At 37.8% G+C, this 20,280-nt stretch overlaps 1 protein-coding gene across 3 annotated transcripts in view; it reads left to right on the forward strand.

Moving 5' to 3' along the window:
- ANO4 (anoctamin 4) overlaps window positions 1-20,280 on the forward strand; it is a 350,573-nt gene that overhangs the window by 138,441 nt on the left and 191,852 nt on the right. For 2 of the 3 annotated variants that reach the window (XM_032416461.1, XM_032416459.1), the window contains exons 3-4: window positions 7,501-7,605; window positions 19,278-19,414. In XM_032416461.1, coding sequence (XP_032272352.1) covers window positions 7,501-7,605; window positions 19,278-19,414 — 242 coding nt within the window. The remainder of the gene's footprint in view (window positions 1-7,500; window positions 7,606-19,277; window positions 19,415-20,280) is intronic. The other variant, XM_032416460.1, reaches the window with a different exon arrangement.

Here is a 20,280-nt window from a genome sequence, read left to right on the forward strand (position 1 = left end):
ATATTCCATTGTATATATATAACACATCTCCTTTCTCCATTCAGCTGTCGATGGACATCTTGGCTCTTTCCATAGTTTGGCTATTGTGGACATTACTGCTATAAACATCAGGGTGCACGTACCCCTTAGGATCCCTACATTTGTATCTTTGGGGTAAATACCCAGTAGTGCAATTGCTGGGTCGTATGGTAGCTCTATTTTCAACTTACTGAGGAACCTCCATACTGTTTTCCAGAGTGGCTGCACCAGCTTGCATTCCCAACAGTGTAGGAGGGTTCCCCTTTCTCCGCATCCCCGCCAACATCTGTCGTTTCCTGACTTGTTAATTTTAGCCATTCTGACTGGTGTGAGGTGGTATCTCATTGAGGTTTTGATTTGGATTTCCCTGATGCCAAACAATATTGAGCACTTTTTCATGTGTCTGTTGGCCATTTGGAAGTCTTCTTTGGAAAAATGTCTGTTCATGTCTTCTGCCCATTTCTTGATTGGATTATTTGTTCTTTGGGTGCTGAGTTTGATAAGTTCTTTATAGATTTTGGATACTAGCCCTTTATCTGATATGTCATTTACAAATATCTTCTCCCATTTGTTGGTTGTCTTTTGGTTTTGTTGACTGTTTCTTTTGCTGTGCAAAAGTTTTTTATCTTTGTTTTTCATTTTTAGAGTCATATTCTATCCCTTCATAGTAGTTAACCTTATTTTTGGTACATATATATAAGTTGCTCTCTCTTTAAAATTTTGGGATACAGTTTCTTCTAACAGACCAAAATATATCTTGAATCTCTAGTGTATGGCTTTGTTCTAGTCTCCTGCCTGATCACATTCTCTCCCTTTTTTTTTTTAAATCCTCTTCTTTCTTTTTTCAACCAAATTCTATTCTTATCAATTCCTTTTATAAAATCTTTTATAATTTTCATCTTCACAGTCATATTCCATCTCTTCATCGTATTTACCCTTATTTTTGTACATATGTAAGTTTTTCTTTCTTTAAAATTTTAGGAGGCACGTTCTTCTAACAGACCAAAAGACGCCCAAAATCTAGTGTGTGGCACTGATCTATGCACCAGCCTGATCATATTTGATCATATTCTGTTTGTTTGTTTGTTTGTTTTTAACTTTTTCTTTTTTTTTCTTTTTTCTTTCTTTTCCTTTCTTTTCCCCCTGTTTCAGGTCTCTTCTGATTTGTTCAGTGTATATTTTTTGGGGGTAGTTGTTACCCTGTTAGCATTTTGTTCTCTCATTCATCTATTCTCCTCTGGACAAAATGACAAGATGGAAAAAATCACCTCACAAAAAAGAACAAGAGGCAGTACCGACTGCCAGGGACCTAATCAACACGGACATTAGTAAGATGTCAGAACTAGAGTTCAGAATGACGATTTTAAAGATACTAGCTGGGCTTGAAAAAAGCATGGAAGTTATTAGAGAAACTCTATCTGGAGAAAAAAAGAACTAAAATCTAACCAAGTCGAAATCAAAAAGGCTATTAATGAGGTGCAATAAAAAATGGAGGCTCTAACTGCTAGGATAAGCGAGGCAGAAGAGAGAATTAGTGATATAGAAGACGAAATGATGCAGAATAAGGAAGCTGAGAAAAAAAGGGATAAACAACTACTGGATCACGAGGGCAGAATTCAAGAGATAAGTGATACCATAAGACGAAACAACATTAGAATAATTGGGATCCCAGAAGAAGAAGAGAGAGAGAGAGAGGGGCAGAAGGTATATTGGAGCAAATTATAGCAGAGAACTTCCCTAATTTGGGGAAGGAAACAGGCATCAAAATCCAGGAGGCACAGAGAATCCCCCCTCAAAATCAATAAAAATAGGTCAACACCCCGACATCTAATAGTAAAACTTACGAGTCTCAGAGACAAAGAGAAAATCCTGAAAGCAGTTCGGGACAAGAAATCTGTAACCTACAATGGTAGAAACATTAGATTGGCAACAGACCTATCCACAGAGACCTGGCAGGCCAGAAAGGACTGGCATGATACATTCAGAGCACTAAATGAGAAAAATACACAGCCGAGAATACTATATCCCGCTAGGCTGTCATTGAAAATAGAAGGAGAGATCAAAAGCTTCCAGGACAAACAAAAACTAAAGGAATTTGCAAACACAAAACCAGCCCTACAAGAAATATGGAAAGGGGTCCTCTAAGCAAAGAGAGTGCCTAAAAGTAACATAGACCAGAAAGGAACACAGACAATATACAGTAACAGTCACCTTACAGGCCATACAATGGCACTAAATTCATATCTTTCAATAGTTACCCTGAATGTAAATAGGCTAAATGCCCCAATCAAAAGACACAGGGTATCAGATTGGATAAAAAAACAAGACCGATTGGTATGCTGTCTGCAAGAAATTCATTTTAGACCCAAAAACATCCCCAGATTGAAAGTGAAGGGATGGAAAACCATGTACCATGCTAATGGACACCAAAAGAAAGCTGGGGTGGCAATCCTTATATCAGACAAATTAGATTTTAAAACAAAAACTGTAATAAGAGATGAGGAAGGACACTATAACCTATTTAAAGGGTCTATCCAACAAGAAGATCTAACAATTGTAAATATCTATGCCCCTAACATGGGAGCAGCCAATTATATAAGCCAATTAATAACAAAAGCAAAGAAATACATTGACAACAATACAATAATAGTGAGGGACCTTAACACCCCCCTCACTGAAATGGACAGATCATCTAAGCAAAAGATCAATAAGGAAATAAAGACTTTAAATGACACACTGGACCAAATGGACTTCACAGATATATTCAGAACATTCCATCCCAAAGCAACAGAATACACATTCTTCTCCAGTGCCCATGGACCATTCTCCAGAATAGATCATATCCTAGGTCACAAATCAGGTCTCAGCCAGTACCAAAAGATTGGGATCATTCCCTGCGTATTTTCAGACCGCAGTGCTTTGAAACTAGAACTCAATCACAAGAGGAAAGTTGGAAAGAACTCAAATACATGGAGGCTAAAGAGCATCCTACTAAAGAATGAATGGGTCAACCAAGAAATTAAAGAAGAATTAAAAAAATGCATGGAAACCAATGAAAATGAAAACACAACTGTTCAAAATCTTTGGGATACAGCAAAGGCAGTCCTAAGAGGAAAGTATATAGCAATACAAGCCTTTCTCAAGAAACCTCATCATACACCTAAAGGAGCTGGAGAAAGAACAGCAAATAAAGCCTAAACCCAGCAGGAGAAGAGAAATAATAAAGATCAGAGCATAAATCAATGAAATAGAAACCAAAAGAACAGTAGAACAAATCAACGAAATTAGGAGCTGGTTCTTTGAAAGAATTAGTAAGACTGATAAACCCCTGGCCAGACTTATCAAAAAGAAAAGAGAAATGACCCAAATAAACAAAATCATGAATGCAAGAGGAGAGATCACAACCAACACCAAAGAAATACAAACAAGTATAAGAACATATTATTAGCAACTATATGCTGGCAAATTAGATAATCTGGAAGAAATGGATGCGTTCTTAGAGATGTATCAACTGCCAAAACTGAACCAGGAAGAGATAGAAAACCTGAACAGACCCATTACCACCAAGGAAATTGAAGCAGTAATCAAAAATCTCCCAACAAACAAGAGCCCAGGGCCAGATGGCTTCCCAGGGGAATTCTACCAAACATTTAAAGAAGAATTAATACCTGTTCTTCTGAAACTGTTCCAAAAAATAGAAATGGAAGGAAAACTTCCAAACTCATTTTATGAGGCCACCATTACCTTGATCCCCAAACCAAAGACCCCATCAAAAAGGAGAATTACAGACCAATATCCTTGATGAATATGGATGCAAAAATTCTCACCAAAATACTAGCCAATAGGATCCAACAGTACATTAAAAGGATTATTCACCACGACCAAGTGAGATTTATCCCTGGGCTGCAAGGTTGGATCCGCAAATCAATCAATGTGATACAATACATTAATAAAAGAAAGAACAAGAACCATATGATCCTCTCAATAGATGCAGAAAAAGCATTTGACAAAGTACAGCATCCTTTCTTGATCAAAACTCTTCAGAGTATAGGGATAGAGGGTATGTACCTCAATATCATAAAAGCCATCTATGAAAAACCCACAGCGAATATCATTCTCAATGGGGAAAAAGTGAGAGCTTTCCCCCTAAGGTCAGGAATGTGGCAGGGATGTCCACTATCACCACTGCTATTCAACATAGTATTAGAAGTCCTAGCCGCAGCAATCAGACAACAAAAAGTAAAAAGGCATCCAAATTGGCAAGGAAAAAGTCAAACTCTCACTGTTTGCAGATGATATGATACTTTATGTGGAAAACCCAAAAGACTCCACCCCAAAACTGCTGGAACTCATACAGGAATTCAGTAAAGTGGCAGGATATAAAATCAATGCACAGAAATCAGTGGCATTCCTATACACCAACAACAAGACAGAAGAAAGAGAAATTAAGGAGTCAATCTCATTTACAATTGCACCCAAAACCATAAGATACCTAGGAATAAATCTAACCAAAGAGGCAAAGAATCTGTACTCAGAAAACTATAGAATACTCATGAAAGAAATTGAGGAAGACACAAAGAAATGGAAAAACGTGCCATGCTCATGGATTGGAAGAACAAATATTGTGAAGATGTCAATGCTACCTAGAGCAATCTACACATTTAATGCAATCCCTATCAAAATACCATCCACTTTTTTCAAAGAAATGGAACAAATAATCCTAAAATTTGTATGGAACCAGAAAAGACCCCGAATAGCCAGAGGAATGTTGAAAAAGAAAAGCAAAGCTGGTGGCATCACAGTTCTGGACTTCAAGTTCTATTACAAAGCTGTCATCATCAAGACAGTATGGTACTGGCACAAAAACAGACACATAGATCAATGGAACAGAATAGAGAGCCCAGAAATGGACCCTCAACTCTGTGGTCAAAAAGGTATTTTTTATAAACATACTTGAAACAAATCTATTTATCCTTGTATCCATTTTCCTCACATTTTCTTGATATCTGAAGCATTAAATATTCTTTAAAGACAGACTTTAACGACCTGAATGTCTCCTTTATGTTGCTTCTTTTGTGACTTTCTATGCTCCTATACTGTTCTCTAACAAAAAAATAATTACTAAAATTTGTGGAATTTTGGTTATTAGAAACTGTAGTTATTTATTAGTCAAAACTACTTCTATATGAATTTATGAGCTCCTGACTAAGACACACAAGGTAAATAATTTGGGCTCCTGGTTATTAGCCTATTTAGCAAGTCATTTGCTTTTTAGGTTATGTAATGGTATTGGTCATGGTCTGAAGCACTAGAATATGGGACTATTGGTAAATCCATTTCCCTTATTTCTAACAGCCTGTATTTGTGACTGCTTTGATATGGGAGTGTTCAAGACTGGTGGGAGCATGGGTTGGAGTTGCATCTTGACAACGTAGTAGCTGTGTGACCTTGGGCAAATTATTCCTTCCCAGTGCACCTTGTTTTCAAGGGTAAAGGCTAAATGAGATGGTAAAGTACATAGCCCAGAACCAGCCTATAGGCAGTATTGAATATTCTTATTTATTTTTTGTCATTGTTATTATGAGGCCTTTGGTTATTGGGCAGAACAGGGGCATCTAGCCTTAGCAGAGGTTGAAAAGCAGCAGAACTTCTCCGTACTTATGCACAGTAACTGGCCATGGGGGGCGGGGGGAACCAAATAACCCATTTTAATTCCTGTTGAAAAGCTTAGTCTCAACTGTTAACTTCAGTGAGACAACCACATGCATGCATTTAAGAAGTTCACTGTATCTGCAGTGCTTGACATGCTTGATAGTCACTGAAATGCATGCTGGTGTCCCAAAGAACAGACCTGTGACTTCCATCTCGTTATTCAGTAGCTAGTTTCTGTATAAATGTCAATGTTCCTTTAACACATTATTATGGATGATAATATAATGGCTTCCATTTACTGAGTGCTATTTGACAGCTAAGAGCTTTTCATGCATTATCTCATTTAGTCTTCATGGTTGTTCTGTGAGACTGTTATTATCACCCCTATTTTATAGATGAGAAAACCAAGATTTAGAGAGATTCAGTGTTTCCTAATAAGAATTTGAATGCTGGTTTGCAGGACTCCATAATCTGGGCTTATGACTTTCCTTGTAGCTCTATGGCCTTTGTTTCATAATTATCATGTAGCCTTAGTCATTCATTCAGCCTGCATTTATTGAGGGCCTGCCTACTCGGTGCTAGGCACTGTTCTAGGTACTGGGTGATAGCATGCAAGTAAAAGTTCCTTACCTTCTAAAGCTCATCGTCTATTATATTACCTGTGTTCATGTCCCTTCTAGAATGAGTGTCCTTATACGATAGTGACTGTGTTGTATTCTTTTGATTTCAGGGTGTAACTGAAATTTATTCAAGGCTAAGAATAATTCCTGGGCTTATGAAATAATTATTTCTACAAAAATATTGGAAGCTATGTCCCACTCTATTCATCAGGCTATCTTTTTATTTTAGCACTGGCTTTTTAGCCCTTCTAGACTCCTCAGGACTGGAGATGTTCTTAGTGATTATTTTAAAAAGCATTTGAAGGTTTATTATTGTTAGTGATAAAGCTACTTTTTGATGTCTTGTTTTCTTTGGCACCCTTAAATGTTCTATAGGTGTGTGGAACAGCATAAAAAAACCCTCTTCTTTAGAGCATACCAAAAATACATGAGACAAATCTAGCACAAGAGATTTAATTACTTCATAGAAGAAATAAAAGTATTCTGGTATAATTGAAAAATGATATAGCAGGGAAGTTCAACTGTGAGGGGAAAAATGATGTCTTTTTTCCTGTGATATCAAGAATATTAAATCCTTTTCTAAGAATGAATTATTATAATTTTATAGAAGATGATATAAAGTATTTGTGTTGAGGGGCACCTGGGTGGCTCAGTCATTAAGCGTCTGCCTTTGGTTCAGGTCATGATCCCAGGGTCCTGGGATCGAGCCTCGCATCAGGCTCCCTGCTCTGCAGGAAGCCTGCTTTTCCCTCTCCCAGTCCCCCTGCTTGTGTTCCTGCTTTCACTGTCTCTCTCTCTCTCTCTCTGTCAAATAAATAAATAAAATCTTAAAAAAAAGTATTTGTGTTGAATATTACTTTTTAGCCATGTGAAGCTGAAAATAATTTTAAATGTCCTTGGGTGGAGGCTAACATGTTTTATTCTTCACCTAAGAAGTCATCAGTAAATACTATGAAGTGTGTGGTATTTTAATAAAGTAATTGCCTAATTTTTTACGTTGGAAATACAATTAAACCTTGTTGGTCCCATAAGGATCAAATGGCTGGTAATATTTCTCATTTTTTTTTAAAGTCATTTTTCTAAGAGGGAGGATCATTGGCAAATCAGCTGGCTGTTCTTTTTAGATTTTGACGTTGCTTCTCCTTGGGACCCTAATGCTGGGCTCTCTGATAACCAGTGCAAACTCCATGAATATCTTTCATTTCTCTAGAAGGAGGTGTGGATTTGCAAGGCTACCAGCTGGATATGCAAATACTACCTGACGGCCCAAAGAGTGATGTGGACTTTTCAGAGATTCTTAATGCAATACAAGAAAGTAAGTTTCCCTCAAATTTTAATTTGACCATGAAAGGAGAAACTATTCTAATACTTGGGAGGGATAATAAAACTAGAAACCCTAGATGCCAAGTTTAAAAAAAAAATGTCGTAAAGGAGATACTGTGTAAAATAATTTTGAGACCAGAAGAGATGGTTAGTGAAATGCAGGTTTAGTTTGTGAAACTGAGCCACACAGTATTGGAGTCTTTGAAGAAGCCTGATGGAAGAACTCTAGTTCTATATTTAGTATACGATAATATTTAGTAAATTGCTAGGTACTATAATTTTTTAGATTCCTTGATTAATCATAATCAAATAAATTTTTGAGAATACTATTACTAGAATACTATTCATTTGCTCAGATGTACAGTAGTAAGAAGTAAATGTTGATGCAGTAACCTGAAATCATAAATTTATTCTCCAAAATGGGTATCTCAAGTCACTGATGATGGGCTGTGACTTGAGAAGTGACCTCTCTCTTCTAAGCATTTTGATTAATCATTTATTCTTCTTACATTACTTTGTTTTATAGTTTTTACTAAGAATTTGATCTTAATCAATACATTTAGTCAAGTTGTAGATTTAACATTGAGGATGGATGATGTGGTATCATAGACTAAGTCGTTAACATTCGTGTTTCATTATCAGAGCTCCAATACTAGATAATGATACTCTTTTAAGATCAAATAGTATTCTACAGTGTTATGTTTGAAGGAGTTGGATCTGAAGAGCACTGTAGGAAGAACCACTGTAATTTTTTGCTACTTTTAGTTTTGTGACACTGCATTTCTAATACTAAACTTTTAATGAGCAATTTTAAACATCTTTATAGCAGTTATCCCCTTTTGTCATCATACTGCCCTCCTGACCTTCTGAAATAATTAATACTTCCACTTTATAGGTAGGACAACTGAGGGTGGAAGTTACATACCAAGGTAATATCAAGAATGGAGGCCAGACTGGAATGGAGGGTCTCCTACCCTTCATTTAATTCCTTTCTGAATGTGCTCAGTATGGGGTTTAAACACATCAAGGAAAAGGATCCTGAAATTGAAGATGAGGCTGGTTCTAAGAGAAATACTTTTAATGAAAAAGACAAAAGACCAGCTATTTGTTCTGCTTGGGCAATCCCTTAATATTAGGTTATGAATAAAAGAGAAAAAATTTCCCCAGGAGATTAAAAATCCAATTAATAGACATTGGAGCGAAAATAATTTTTTCATGGAAAGTTATAAAATTCTGTAATTACTTCATCTGATTTGAAAGATGATATATTATATAGTGCTGAAAGGATTTTTTTTTAAATTTTAATAAGTGATAAAAGTTGGCTTCTATGCAAGTGCAGGAGATGAACTTAAAAATTTTTTAGGGCTGCATGAACTTACATCAAAATGAATTAAATGTTTATAAGACTGTTTTTACAGTAATTTTTGTTAGCATATCTTACTAAAGACACATTTGTATATGATAACTTTTATTGTTTAGAATGGTGAGCTCTTTGTGAACAAGTAGAAGCGTATGTTTATGAGTAGTTAATATTTAAGTTTAAAAATAAGAAAAGGGAAATATTATTTCACCTTAAAATGCAAATAAACTCTTTATAGGTTTAAGGATTTTCTAATACTTTGGAACTAATCTGTCTTCTTGTTTAAAAAAAATAAGTTTTATGCTAAGTAGGTTTGGGAAGCTGCCTACTTGGCCAGCGTCATTTTGGGTAGGAAAGATTTGGGCCATTTATCTACCTTCAGTTTCACCCTAGATTCCAAATGTGATTCAGATATTTAACAAGTTAGTTGAAATTTCTAAGTATAAAAACATATAGTTTGGTTCTTCAAGGGGCTGTACCTTAGATTATTATTTATAGGAAGCTTCGAGAGACCAAATTACAAAAATGTAAAAATAGATAGGATTTGGACATCAGAAAAATTCCTTCTCTCTTGCAAACATTTTTGTTTAGATGATGGAAAGATTTCATTATTTTCTTGGAATTTTGTGGACATATAGGTATGATCTTTAAGATCAAGCTGGGAGTGAGAGAGAATTTGAAACATTTTTTGAGTGTCTAAGGTAGGCCAGCCATTATAGTAAGTGCTCTTCCCTTACTATCTCTTTTCTTAAAACAACCCTACAAGAAATAGTAGATGTGTTTTCTCCATTTTAAGGGTGAAAAAATTGAGTATACCTCCCCAAGGCTATATGGTTAATATTTGATTGTCAATATTTAGTCATATGCTGGCCCTTGTTCTGATAAATAAAAGATTAAATAAACACGATTAGGAAAAGTGAACTACTCTGGATTTTTTTTTTAAAAAATCTTATTTTGTTATGTCTTGATGCAAGAATTCTTCCCCATGCTTCTAGATTGTAAAATATGTTTACATTTTTTTCCTGTAGTGCTTATGCCCTAAAAATGGCTTTATCTGTTCAAAAGATGTTTTAGAGAGGCTAGCTATTTAAAAGCTGTTTCTCAACTTTCCCTATAACAGATGTACAACTTATAAAGAAGAAAAGTTATTCACCCATCTCTCCATGTCACCTGTCGTGTGTCTGGCACTATATTATGCATTGTATCTTAAAGCAGTAGTGAACGTTTCGGTGCACAGTTCAGTTCAAGAGAAATTAAAACACAGATCACATTTGTTTTATTGTTCAAAATGAAAACAACTTGATTGCTTTCTAGGAGGAAAGCATTTCTATGTGGCAATATAATGTAAGGGTGTGTGTGTGCGTGCGTGTGCGTGTTTTCCTTGATGTAATTTTTCCCTCTCTCTATTCTAACCCGTTGTTCCCCATCCCAAGATGGTAGCTAGGTCCCCTAAACTCCTTTGTTTCAGCAGCATTCTCTGTTATCTGAAGTTCCTGGCTTTTGTTTTCTGAAAGTCTGGGCTTCTGAGTGGCTAATCCTTCATAAAAAGAGGCAGACACACAGAGATACCCACACAGACAGAGGGAGAAAAGGCATTTCCTGTCCAGTTCCCTTAGATTGTCCTGCAGTGGTAGCATGGCTTCCCATGAGTTGGGGGGTGGGGGGGAAGGGAGGTAATGGCTGGGTTGTGTGCCTGGAGCCTGCACTTGAGCCACCTGAACAGCCAGCCTTGGCTACGATTCTCCAGCCTGAGGAAGGAGCAGGTCTTCCATAATTCAGGGAACTTCAGGGATCCTGGGAAGGGGGCAGTCTCATCTTCCCGTTTCTTTGTTGTATCTCTAGTACCCTAAACGGAATACAGAGTATAGTAGCTGCTCAACAAATTTTGTTAGTGAGTGAGTGAGTGAATGAATTCTACTCTAAACTTGCAAAGTGGGTGGCTCAGCAGTAGCAGTGTGGCTTGGAGACCTGAGTGGTCTCTAAACATTCTGCTCTTTACAAAACTTCTGTCAGAACCTTTTACAGTCCTTCATATGGGGGGTAGAGGAATGGGAATGTCAGTAATGACTGAAATTAATTATCTAAATTGTGGTTGACCTGGTCTACCAGGCCAGTTGGAGTGGGGACTTAGAGACAGATTTAACTTGATGTAATGATGAGTTTGTCTAGTAAGATTCTTACCCTCTAACAGTCCAAGGATTTTAGTGCCTACTGTATTAGGTACAATAATATCAATTAAAACAAAAATACCCTGCTTTTTAGCCACCAGACTTTTAAAATCTGGACATTTTTTAGAAGTAGACATTTAGAAATATTTCATTCTGAAATTAGATTGAGAATCACATCTTAAAGCTCTGTAGTCCATGAAGCAGGTGTGTATGTGTATGTGCATTTATTATATCAGCAAACCATTAAAAAAGATATTATTCAAAGGCTATACTGAACCTTTTAATTCTTGCTTTAAATTATTACCAGTGCCCAGCCTTTTCTAGGGATCATTTCTCTCCCCTTCCACACTTTTTGTTGCCCACCCCTCCTGCTTTGTCCTCAGTTTTTCTTTTCTTGATTCCTAGTATATACAGATGCAGACTGTGGGGACTCTCAAGTGGCATTCAAACCACGGCACATTATTGTGTTATAGTCCATTAGGTTCTAACGAAGGAAAGAGAGCAAAAAGCAAAGTGTTTGAAATGAGGACTTGGAGGTTGGAAGGATCGTTGTTACCCTGTGGTCGGACCCTCTGTGCTTGCACATGTGTCCACGTGATCACAGTGGTGTTCCTGCTTTGGTGGAGCTCTGTGCTTCTGTGCCCACGGAGACTGAGTCATTTCTCAATGACATCCAATGAGTCATTTTGAATCCAATTTCTTGAGCCCTGACTTCCAGTTTTATTTTTAATCCGTATGGTCATGCTGTTTCAAAGGGGAAGATGGGGAAGACGGAGGTGCTGACATATATTGAACATATAATCTTGCCTGGCAACTCTGTGGTTGACCTTTTACCCATATTACTGCATTTAGTCTTAAATTCTATTTGCCTTAATTTCTACATCTGAAGGGGGATAGCTCTAGTAAATCTATGAAAAGCCCTTAGTATGGTGCCTGGCACATGGCAAATGCTGCATTACTGTTGGCTGCTACCTTGTCTTCATTCCTCTCAACAATCGTGTGTGGGACCATTGTATTATCCCCACTGAAAAGATAAAGACACTAAAGCTTGAATAAGTTAAATAACCCAATCTAAGAGCTAGTAGGTGTGAGGACTAGCATTTGAACCCAGGCTTGTCTGAATCCAGAGCTCATGCTTTTTCCAAAGAAGGGGAAGTTATGGTCAGGAGACTCTGAGGATCTTTAATGCAGAACATCACTGACTTCATTTCATGTTGTGAAGAGATAATCAAGGCTATTGAGCAAAGCTTGAATTACGTACTTGGTTCTTCTCTAAGTATCATTCTCAGGTTGTTAAGAGGTACTGTTATTATCTGCCTTGTTGTAGAAGTAATCAAGGTGTCTGTCCTTTTCTTTAGAATGAAGTTAGTAGCAAGAGAAGCTCTTCATGAGAAACATGCTTTCCCAGGAACAAGTTAATGATCTTTGCCCCATGACAGAGTGTCCTATGGATGCCCCATGCTATGGTCTATGCTCTGTTTTATAAACTGTATCATTACTGAGCCAGGAAATGCCAATGAAATTTTTTTAATGACCACATATTTTAAAAAAAAATTTATGACTTTTTTCTTTGCAGAGATATATTTTGAATCTTAATGTATTTCAAGTAAACTTCCCATGGCAGAAAAAAAGTGCCTACTCTCATATGTATAACAATTAGAACCCTAGCTTTCTTTCCTCAGGTTTTCTTTGGGGAGATGTTAGTATAATCATTTAATTGTTGGTGTACCACACTAGCAGAGGTTTCCAAACTTTTTAAAGCAGTAGAATCTATTGTTTCTCACTCAAATATATTTTCACATATAATCTCAATATATAAAAAAGTTAACCTAGTTGTTTGGGGTGGCTGGGGGTAGAGGGTGTAGTGCTTTTCCCACTCAGTTTCCTCTTTGTCCCTTCCATCTGCCCTGAAGCTCCCCCCAAAAGATCCTGGGGTTCCAGGGAACACACTTTGAAATCCACTGACCTTTGGAAAGGAATAAAACTAGCTAAGGGAGGATTTATGTCTTCTCCAATTACTTCATTTTGAGTTTTCCAAATTAGGCCCTTTTTTCCTCTCATTGGTAAACCAAAGAGTCTCTGCCTTAGGGATATTGTAAGATTCACTCGAAGTATATTGAGCAGAGTCCTAGGCTTGCTGGTATACATGTTAAGTAATGTTTGGTCTTTAAAATCCCGGCCTAAGGTGCTCAAAGCTGTGCTGAGTCTGTGTGTTTCTCTGAATTTTTAAAAACATTTAACTGGATCTATTTGTTAAATTTTAAAAAGTGTCAGACCTGTCCAGCAACAGATGTAAAGTCTAGCTTTATTCAGATAAATATTAAAACTGTGACAAGATAGCTGGCTGGTGGTTAAAGGACTTCCTGTGCTTGAAAGCCAACACGATTTTTTTTAGATTATTTATTTATTTATTAGAGAGCGAGCGCACACGAGTGTGTGCAACCACATGCATGAGAAGGGAGGAGGAGGGGGAGGGACGGAGGGAGAGCTCAGACCCACTGAGCTGGGAACCCGATGTAGGGTTCAATCCCAGGACCCCAAGACCGTGACCTGAGCTGAAACCAAGAGTTGGACGCTTAACTGACTGAGTCACCCAGGCTCCCCAAGCCAAACATGATTTAAGAACAGTAGGATGCTTTCCACAGAAACAAGAAGCCAGCTAGAAACAGCATGGATTTAGGGGTCAGAACTGGGTTAGGTTTCATCTCTGTCACTTACTAGCTGTATGGCCTTACTTACTGTCTCTGAACCTGCCTTCTTTCTTATAATGCCCTTCTCCTAAGGTATTTTGAGGAAAAAAAGGGAAAACAGACCTGAAAATCCTTAATACACAGTTGGCTCTCAATAGTGCCCTTTCTTCTGTCTCCCTTCCCACTTCATACTCAGTCTCTGGGTCTGAGAGAAACAGATACTTTGAAGCAATCCCACTAAGATAACTAGAATAAGAAAACAAATTGATAGAATCTTACAACTAGTTTTTATTTACTTAAAAATGGGCACTGAGCACCTCCTATTTGCTAGTCAGTTTTACAGCTGCCTTGGGCCTTCACCTGGAAGAGACCCTAGGGCTAGATATAAAGATGAACTTGTTATAAAACAGCCAGCTAAATGTTCAAATTAAGATGTAAACAAGCTTTTTTGTTTCTTTTCATTCTAAATCATTCCTGAAGGTGTCCTTTTTTGTGTGTTTTCTAATGAGGCTTTGAGGTCAGTATGCAATATCTTCAGAATTCTGAATATCAGATGTAATAATTTGGAACTCGGGACAAAAATAATAAAATGAACTGGCACTCTGGAGGACAGATATAGAAACCTGGATTACACTACACAGTCCTCTCATGTTCTCTTCAGTGACCTATAATTTCACTTGATTTTCTCTGCGTCAGAAAATACTGAGATTAAATACTCCTGTGCTGTTAATGCCTCTGTGGGGTTTTTCTGCTGCATTTGAGGAATAGGAGAGTTAAAAGAGCAGTGAGTCGAGGGCTTTGATTTTTTAGTATTTATTTCTTACTCTCTAAAAGACACACTTCCTGTTTATTTTCCCTGCCTTTTTAGCACTGATTCGATTTCATCCACCCTAGCACCTAACCTAAATGTTTTCTCAGTGAACAAATGGCGGAAGATCATTAATTTATTTGCTTATTTATTTGAGCCCTTGAAATATATTTGTGATCTTTTTCCCTGTAGAGAATGAATAATGGGTAATAATCCAAGGGATTTTCACTGAATAAATAATTATAAGTATTTAATGAGTAGATTCAGTACTGTTGAGGTAAACTTGCCTTCCCATCACATGAAATATGTCAGGATCACTCTGCCTTCTGGTCCTCTGACTTCTCTGCTCAGTCTCTATTGTGGAATAACATAGCAAGTCAGCCTACAGAAATCTCTTTCCTATGCTGAGTTTGATGATTTACTCAGAATCTCTTTCCTATGCTGAGTTTGATGATTTACTCAGACTCTAGCAGGTTTTTGGTCTCCCAGGCAATATGAGGTTTTTGACTCTTGTGTAGCTGTTACATGTGAGTCTTTGCTGTTCTGTTCCCTGGTCGTCTAAGGCTGAGTGCCGGGGCACCTGGGTGGCTCAGTCGTTAAGCGTCTGCCTTCGGCTCAGGGCATGGTCCCAGGGTCCTGGGATCGAGCCCTACATCGGGCTCCCTGCTTGGCGGGAAGCCTGCTTCTCCCTCTCCCACTCCCCCTGCTTGTGTTCCCTCTCTCGCTGTGTCTCTCTCTGTCAAATAAATAAATAAAATCTTTAATAAAAAAAAAAAAATAAGGCTGAGTGCCGGCTTTTTGTGAGGGAGAATCATGTGAGCCTCTCTCTTGCTTTCCAAGTGTATGGTGTCTACCTGTTGTGACTCAGCTTCCCAGTTCTGTTCACACAGCCCTCTCTGAGTGGATGCAGTGCAGGTCTGTTACTTGGGTTGCATGGAAGGTGAAGGCATCCATTAAAAGTAACTTTGTTTGGATGTAGAGTATCTTTGTGACATCCATGCCATGGATGAAAAGGCTCCACTGTCACCTTGGCTGGATGTGAGGTGTGTGAGGACAGGGGCCGTGTCTGCCATGTCCAGTACTTGACCTAACCCAGCACAGTGTCTGGCCAAGGTAGGCACCCACTAAGTACTTGCCAAATAAACAGATTTTTTAAAAAATTGATTAACTTTTGAAATTGGGGGTTGTTTTTCTCCTTAAAGAAATGATGTAAGTTTGCTTCAAAGGATATTGTATTTTGTTTCTAAAACTTAGCTTGTAAAGCTGCTCTGTCAGTAACAATGGGGGAGTATTGGTAAAGGGCACATGTTTCTTCTGTCTGTATATTTGTCTACATGTTCTACTGTCTTCTTCTGACCATGTGTTCAGCTGAGCATTTTTTGACAGATCAGCATTTTTTAAAAATTTTTTTATTGTTATGTTAATCCCCATACAGATCAGCATTTTTAATCTCTGCTAAGGCTCTTGAGAGGCTGGCAGGTGATAACAGTGCCTTAATAACACTTAATTCTCTAAAAATCAGATTGTACCACATACTGATTTCCCTTGAGAACTCAGGTAACATTAGCCCCATAACAACTTCGGACAGTAATACTGATGGGCAGCAGGAGGGAAAACAGACTTCTCTTTCTTTTTTCAAGTGAGCTGGTTCCTCTAGAATCAAATAGTTGCGCCTTTAATGTAGAGCAGAATTTTTCAACCTCAACGCTATTGACGTTTTGCACTAGATAACTCTTGTAGGGGGCTATTCTGACATTGTAGGATGTTTAGCAGTATCCCTGGCCTCTACCTGCTAGATATTAGCACTACCCCCCTCTCCTTAGCCATGACGATCAAAAATGTCTCCAGACAATGCCATATATCTCCAGGGTGACAACAGAGTCCTAGTTGGGAACCCCAGAATATAGAGGGCTTTATAGAACTGATTCTACCAACACCAGAAAGTGACACCAGCAGAAGATGATCTGGTAATTTTCTACCTTAGCAAAAGCAAAGGGGCAATTCTCATGGAAGGATGAATGGATATTCAAGAGTTTGAACCCAGGGTGCCAGTCAGTCAGTTGGACATGAATCTCAGTGTCCTCTTTAGCTTCTTTATTTCATACCTTACCCCAAGTCTACCCTTCATAACGACCATTCCAACTTGTAAATGCCTCACCTTTTCTGTTTTGTGTTGCTAAGGCTCAAGTGCTGACGTAAGGCCCCAGTGTCTAAAATTGATAAACCAACATTTCTTGCAGATCTGCCGTGGGTCAGACTAACATGTATATGATCTCACTGAATCCTCTCAGCCACCCTGAGAGAAGTTTCCCATACCTGCCTCACCAGTGAGGTAATAGGAACACAAGTTCACATAGCTGATCGGTGGAGTTTAGAATTGTAAGCAGATCTACTTTGCTGAAATATTTTTATCCTGTTGTTCAAATCTAATCAATATCTACTTGAAATTTAATCACTATGTACTTAAAAATTTCATCAGTATCTACTTGCAACTGTGGAGCTCCTGGCTTGTGAATAAGAATTGTTTTAGGAAAAATGTATGTGCAAAGTCCTAGAACCATAAGACATTGGAGAAAAGGGGCTCTCAGACATCATTAGACTGTGTCCACCTTGAGATCATTGTTCTGTCATTAAACAAATATGTGTTGAGGGCTGTGCCAGGACCTCTGGTCAAGACAGACAAGGTCCCTTGTGGAACTTATATTCTAAAAGGGTAAATATCCATCACACAGTAAACAAATGAATAAACAATATAATTACAGTTTGTGATAAGTGATGTGAAGAAATGAGCAGTGAGAAGGGATGGAGAATAATTGGAGGAGGGGGAGTTTCTTTATGTAGGGTTGTCAGAGAAGTTGTCTTTCCTCTTGACATCTCCCACACTAGACATAACTGTGCTCCTTCAAAACTGTTCCTTTCCTTGCGTTCCTGTCACAGCAGAGGTGCTCCTAAATCCCAGTTGTATGAAAAGACCATGATGTTTCTTTCTTTGGAGCTGCGAGGTCTAAACACCTGTAGTAAGTGTATTAGTTTACTCTTGCTGCTGCCACAGATTACCACAAACTTAGGGACTTAACACAAATTTATTTTCTTACAGTTCTGGAGGTCAGAAGTCATCGAGGTGCCAGCAAGACTGTGTTCCTTCTGCAGGCCTAGGGGAGAATCTGCTTTCTTGCCTTTCCCTACATTCTTGGGCATCTGCATTCCTTGACTCATGGCTCTGTCCTCCATTTTCAAAGCCAACGTCTTAGCATTTTCCAATCTGTCTCTCTGATTCTGACCCTCTTGCCTCCCTTGTAATTCCATTGGGCCCACACATATAATCCAACATAATCTCCCATTTTAAGATCCTTGAATTAATCACATCTATAGAGTCCCTTTTGCCATAGAAGGTAACATATTCATGTGTTCCAGGAATTCGATCACTTTTGGGGGCCATGATTCAGCCTATCATACTAAGCAGTAAATGTTAATTTTATTGCCATGCCGATTTTATTTTACAGAAGAAAAACTTAGATGTTAAATGAGCTGCTTTAGAACCTGGTCACACCATCTGAGTAGATGATCTCTATTCCTTCTATATCCATACTGTGTTCTTTTCTTTATAGCACTCAATGCAATTTACCATTCTTCGACTATTTGTTTTGTTTACTTACTACCACAAGGGCAGGAAGACAAGTCACTTTTATTTATCAGGGTATGGCTATCACTCAACTCTGTGCAAAACATAGTGTGCACCTCTCTAAAAATTTTTTGAATGAAAGGATGAATACTCTTGTATGTGCTATGTGAACAGTACTGTATTGCCTACAAATCATTCTGCGCCACAGCTTGTGGTGGGTTAAAAACCCTGAGTGATTGCAATGTTGGTCTGTCATTGCAGTTGCTAAGGAAGGGTCCTGTACCTGGCACTAACTACTGCTGAACTGTCATTTCTGGTCCACTTCAAGGCGTTATGCATTTGACCGTTATAGTCTTTATTTGGAAATCTGATATATAGTGCTTTATGTATTGGCATCAACAGTCTCTTGGGAAAGCCCCTGAATGGGTAACTTCATGATTTCAATTCATGATTAGAGAAAGAAGAAATGCAGAAAACCTAACTGCATGCTTTATTACTGCATGAGGTTTTCGTTATTAGACCTTGGGAAGTAACAAAGGAATAAAATTATAGATCTTACTGAACCTTGCAGTTGGCACATAATATGGGTTCACTTAGCAAGTTATATAGCACTTTCATGAAAAATAAAATGAGATAAAATAACAAAGGTTATGTCCAACACAGAGAATGAGTTCTTAGAAGTAATAAGTGAAAGTACTTTATGCTAAACAAGTATGTGAAAGAAAACTAAACAAACATAACACCTCCTCTTGTCATTGAAGGCAAATTTTATTTATATTATGGAGGTACTTTACTTTGCTTCACATTGTCCTTGATCTTGCCTAATCAAGACACTCTTTAATCAAACATATTTTATATCTGACATCTTTTTCTTTTAGGAAATAATATACCTATCATTCAAGGTGTTATTGAAACAATGAACAAATATGAAGCCAAAGAGAGGTGTCTTCTATTTTGGTATTTCTTTTAAGATCCCAAATTCTTAACCCCACTTGTAATGTATTTATTTTGTTTAGTGGCCAAGGATGTCAATATTCTTTTTGATGAATTAGAAGCTGTCAACAGCCCTTGCAAAGATGACGATTCTCTGCTTCACCCTGGAAACCTGACCAGTACTTCAGATGATGCTAGCAGATTGGAAGCAGGAGGAGAGGTAAGTGTATGATTTCTCACAAGTACAATATTTCATCCAGGTGGAAACCTGTGAAGCATATTCCAGTGGATTGTTTAAAGTCATCATTTCATTGAACTGTAGGTTTCCAGAAAACAAGGGGCAGGTCTTATATTCTTTTGATTTCCTCCATAGGTCTAGCACATTTCAGGGATCCTGAATCTACCTATGTTTAAAACAAACTTTCACTAAGTGATGTATTTCCCTTCTTATACCTAGAGACATTTCGTTCATATAAAGGGAGATAAAACCACTTGTCATTTTATGATAGTCTACATTCTGAGTGTCACTAGTAGAAAGAAAGCTTTACAAGCATGGGCTTCCTTGTGTAAATCCCCCAGCACATAGAACAGTCACACAAAATGGACCAGCTTTCAGTAGTTTCTGTTTGCCTCTGTAATCTGGAAACTCATTGCAAGTGTAAATAGATCCATCTGTTCATATGTCGTTTTGGAAGAAAAGTCTTTTGTTAGGGGCATTCACTCTTGCTTAGATTTTGTCTCAGTGGAGTTTAATACCTTCTTTGTATATGCATTAGGTATAGGTAATAGGAACACAAAATAAGAGTCTTTTATTGCATAGTCCTCTTGTTCTTATTATTCCAGAGCCAGTTAACCATTGACAGGATGACGCCTTTGAACAGGAAAAATTGTTTACTTCTACCAAGCTTCCCAGACCTCTTTCTACCAACACCATATGCTATTGTCCATGTTTTTTTTTTTTTTAAACCTCATTCCTTTGTCATCTCTTCACACAGTTACCTTGAGTACTATGACGTGACATAAAGGAGATATCTCAAAAGGGACCTCAAAGAGCACCTAGTCTTATCTCCTTAACTTACAGATAAG

Source organism: Phoca vitulina, unplaced genomic scaffold (assembly GCF_004348235.1).
Source record: "Phoca vitulina isolate PV1807 unplaced genomic scaffold, GSC_HSeal_1.0 scaffold19, whole genome shotgun sequence".
NCBI classification, from domain to species: Eukaryota; Metazoa; Chordata; class Mammalia; order Carnivora; family Phocidae; genus Phoca; species Phoca vitulina.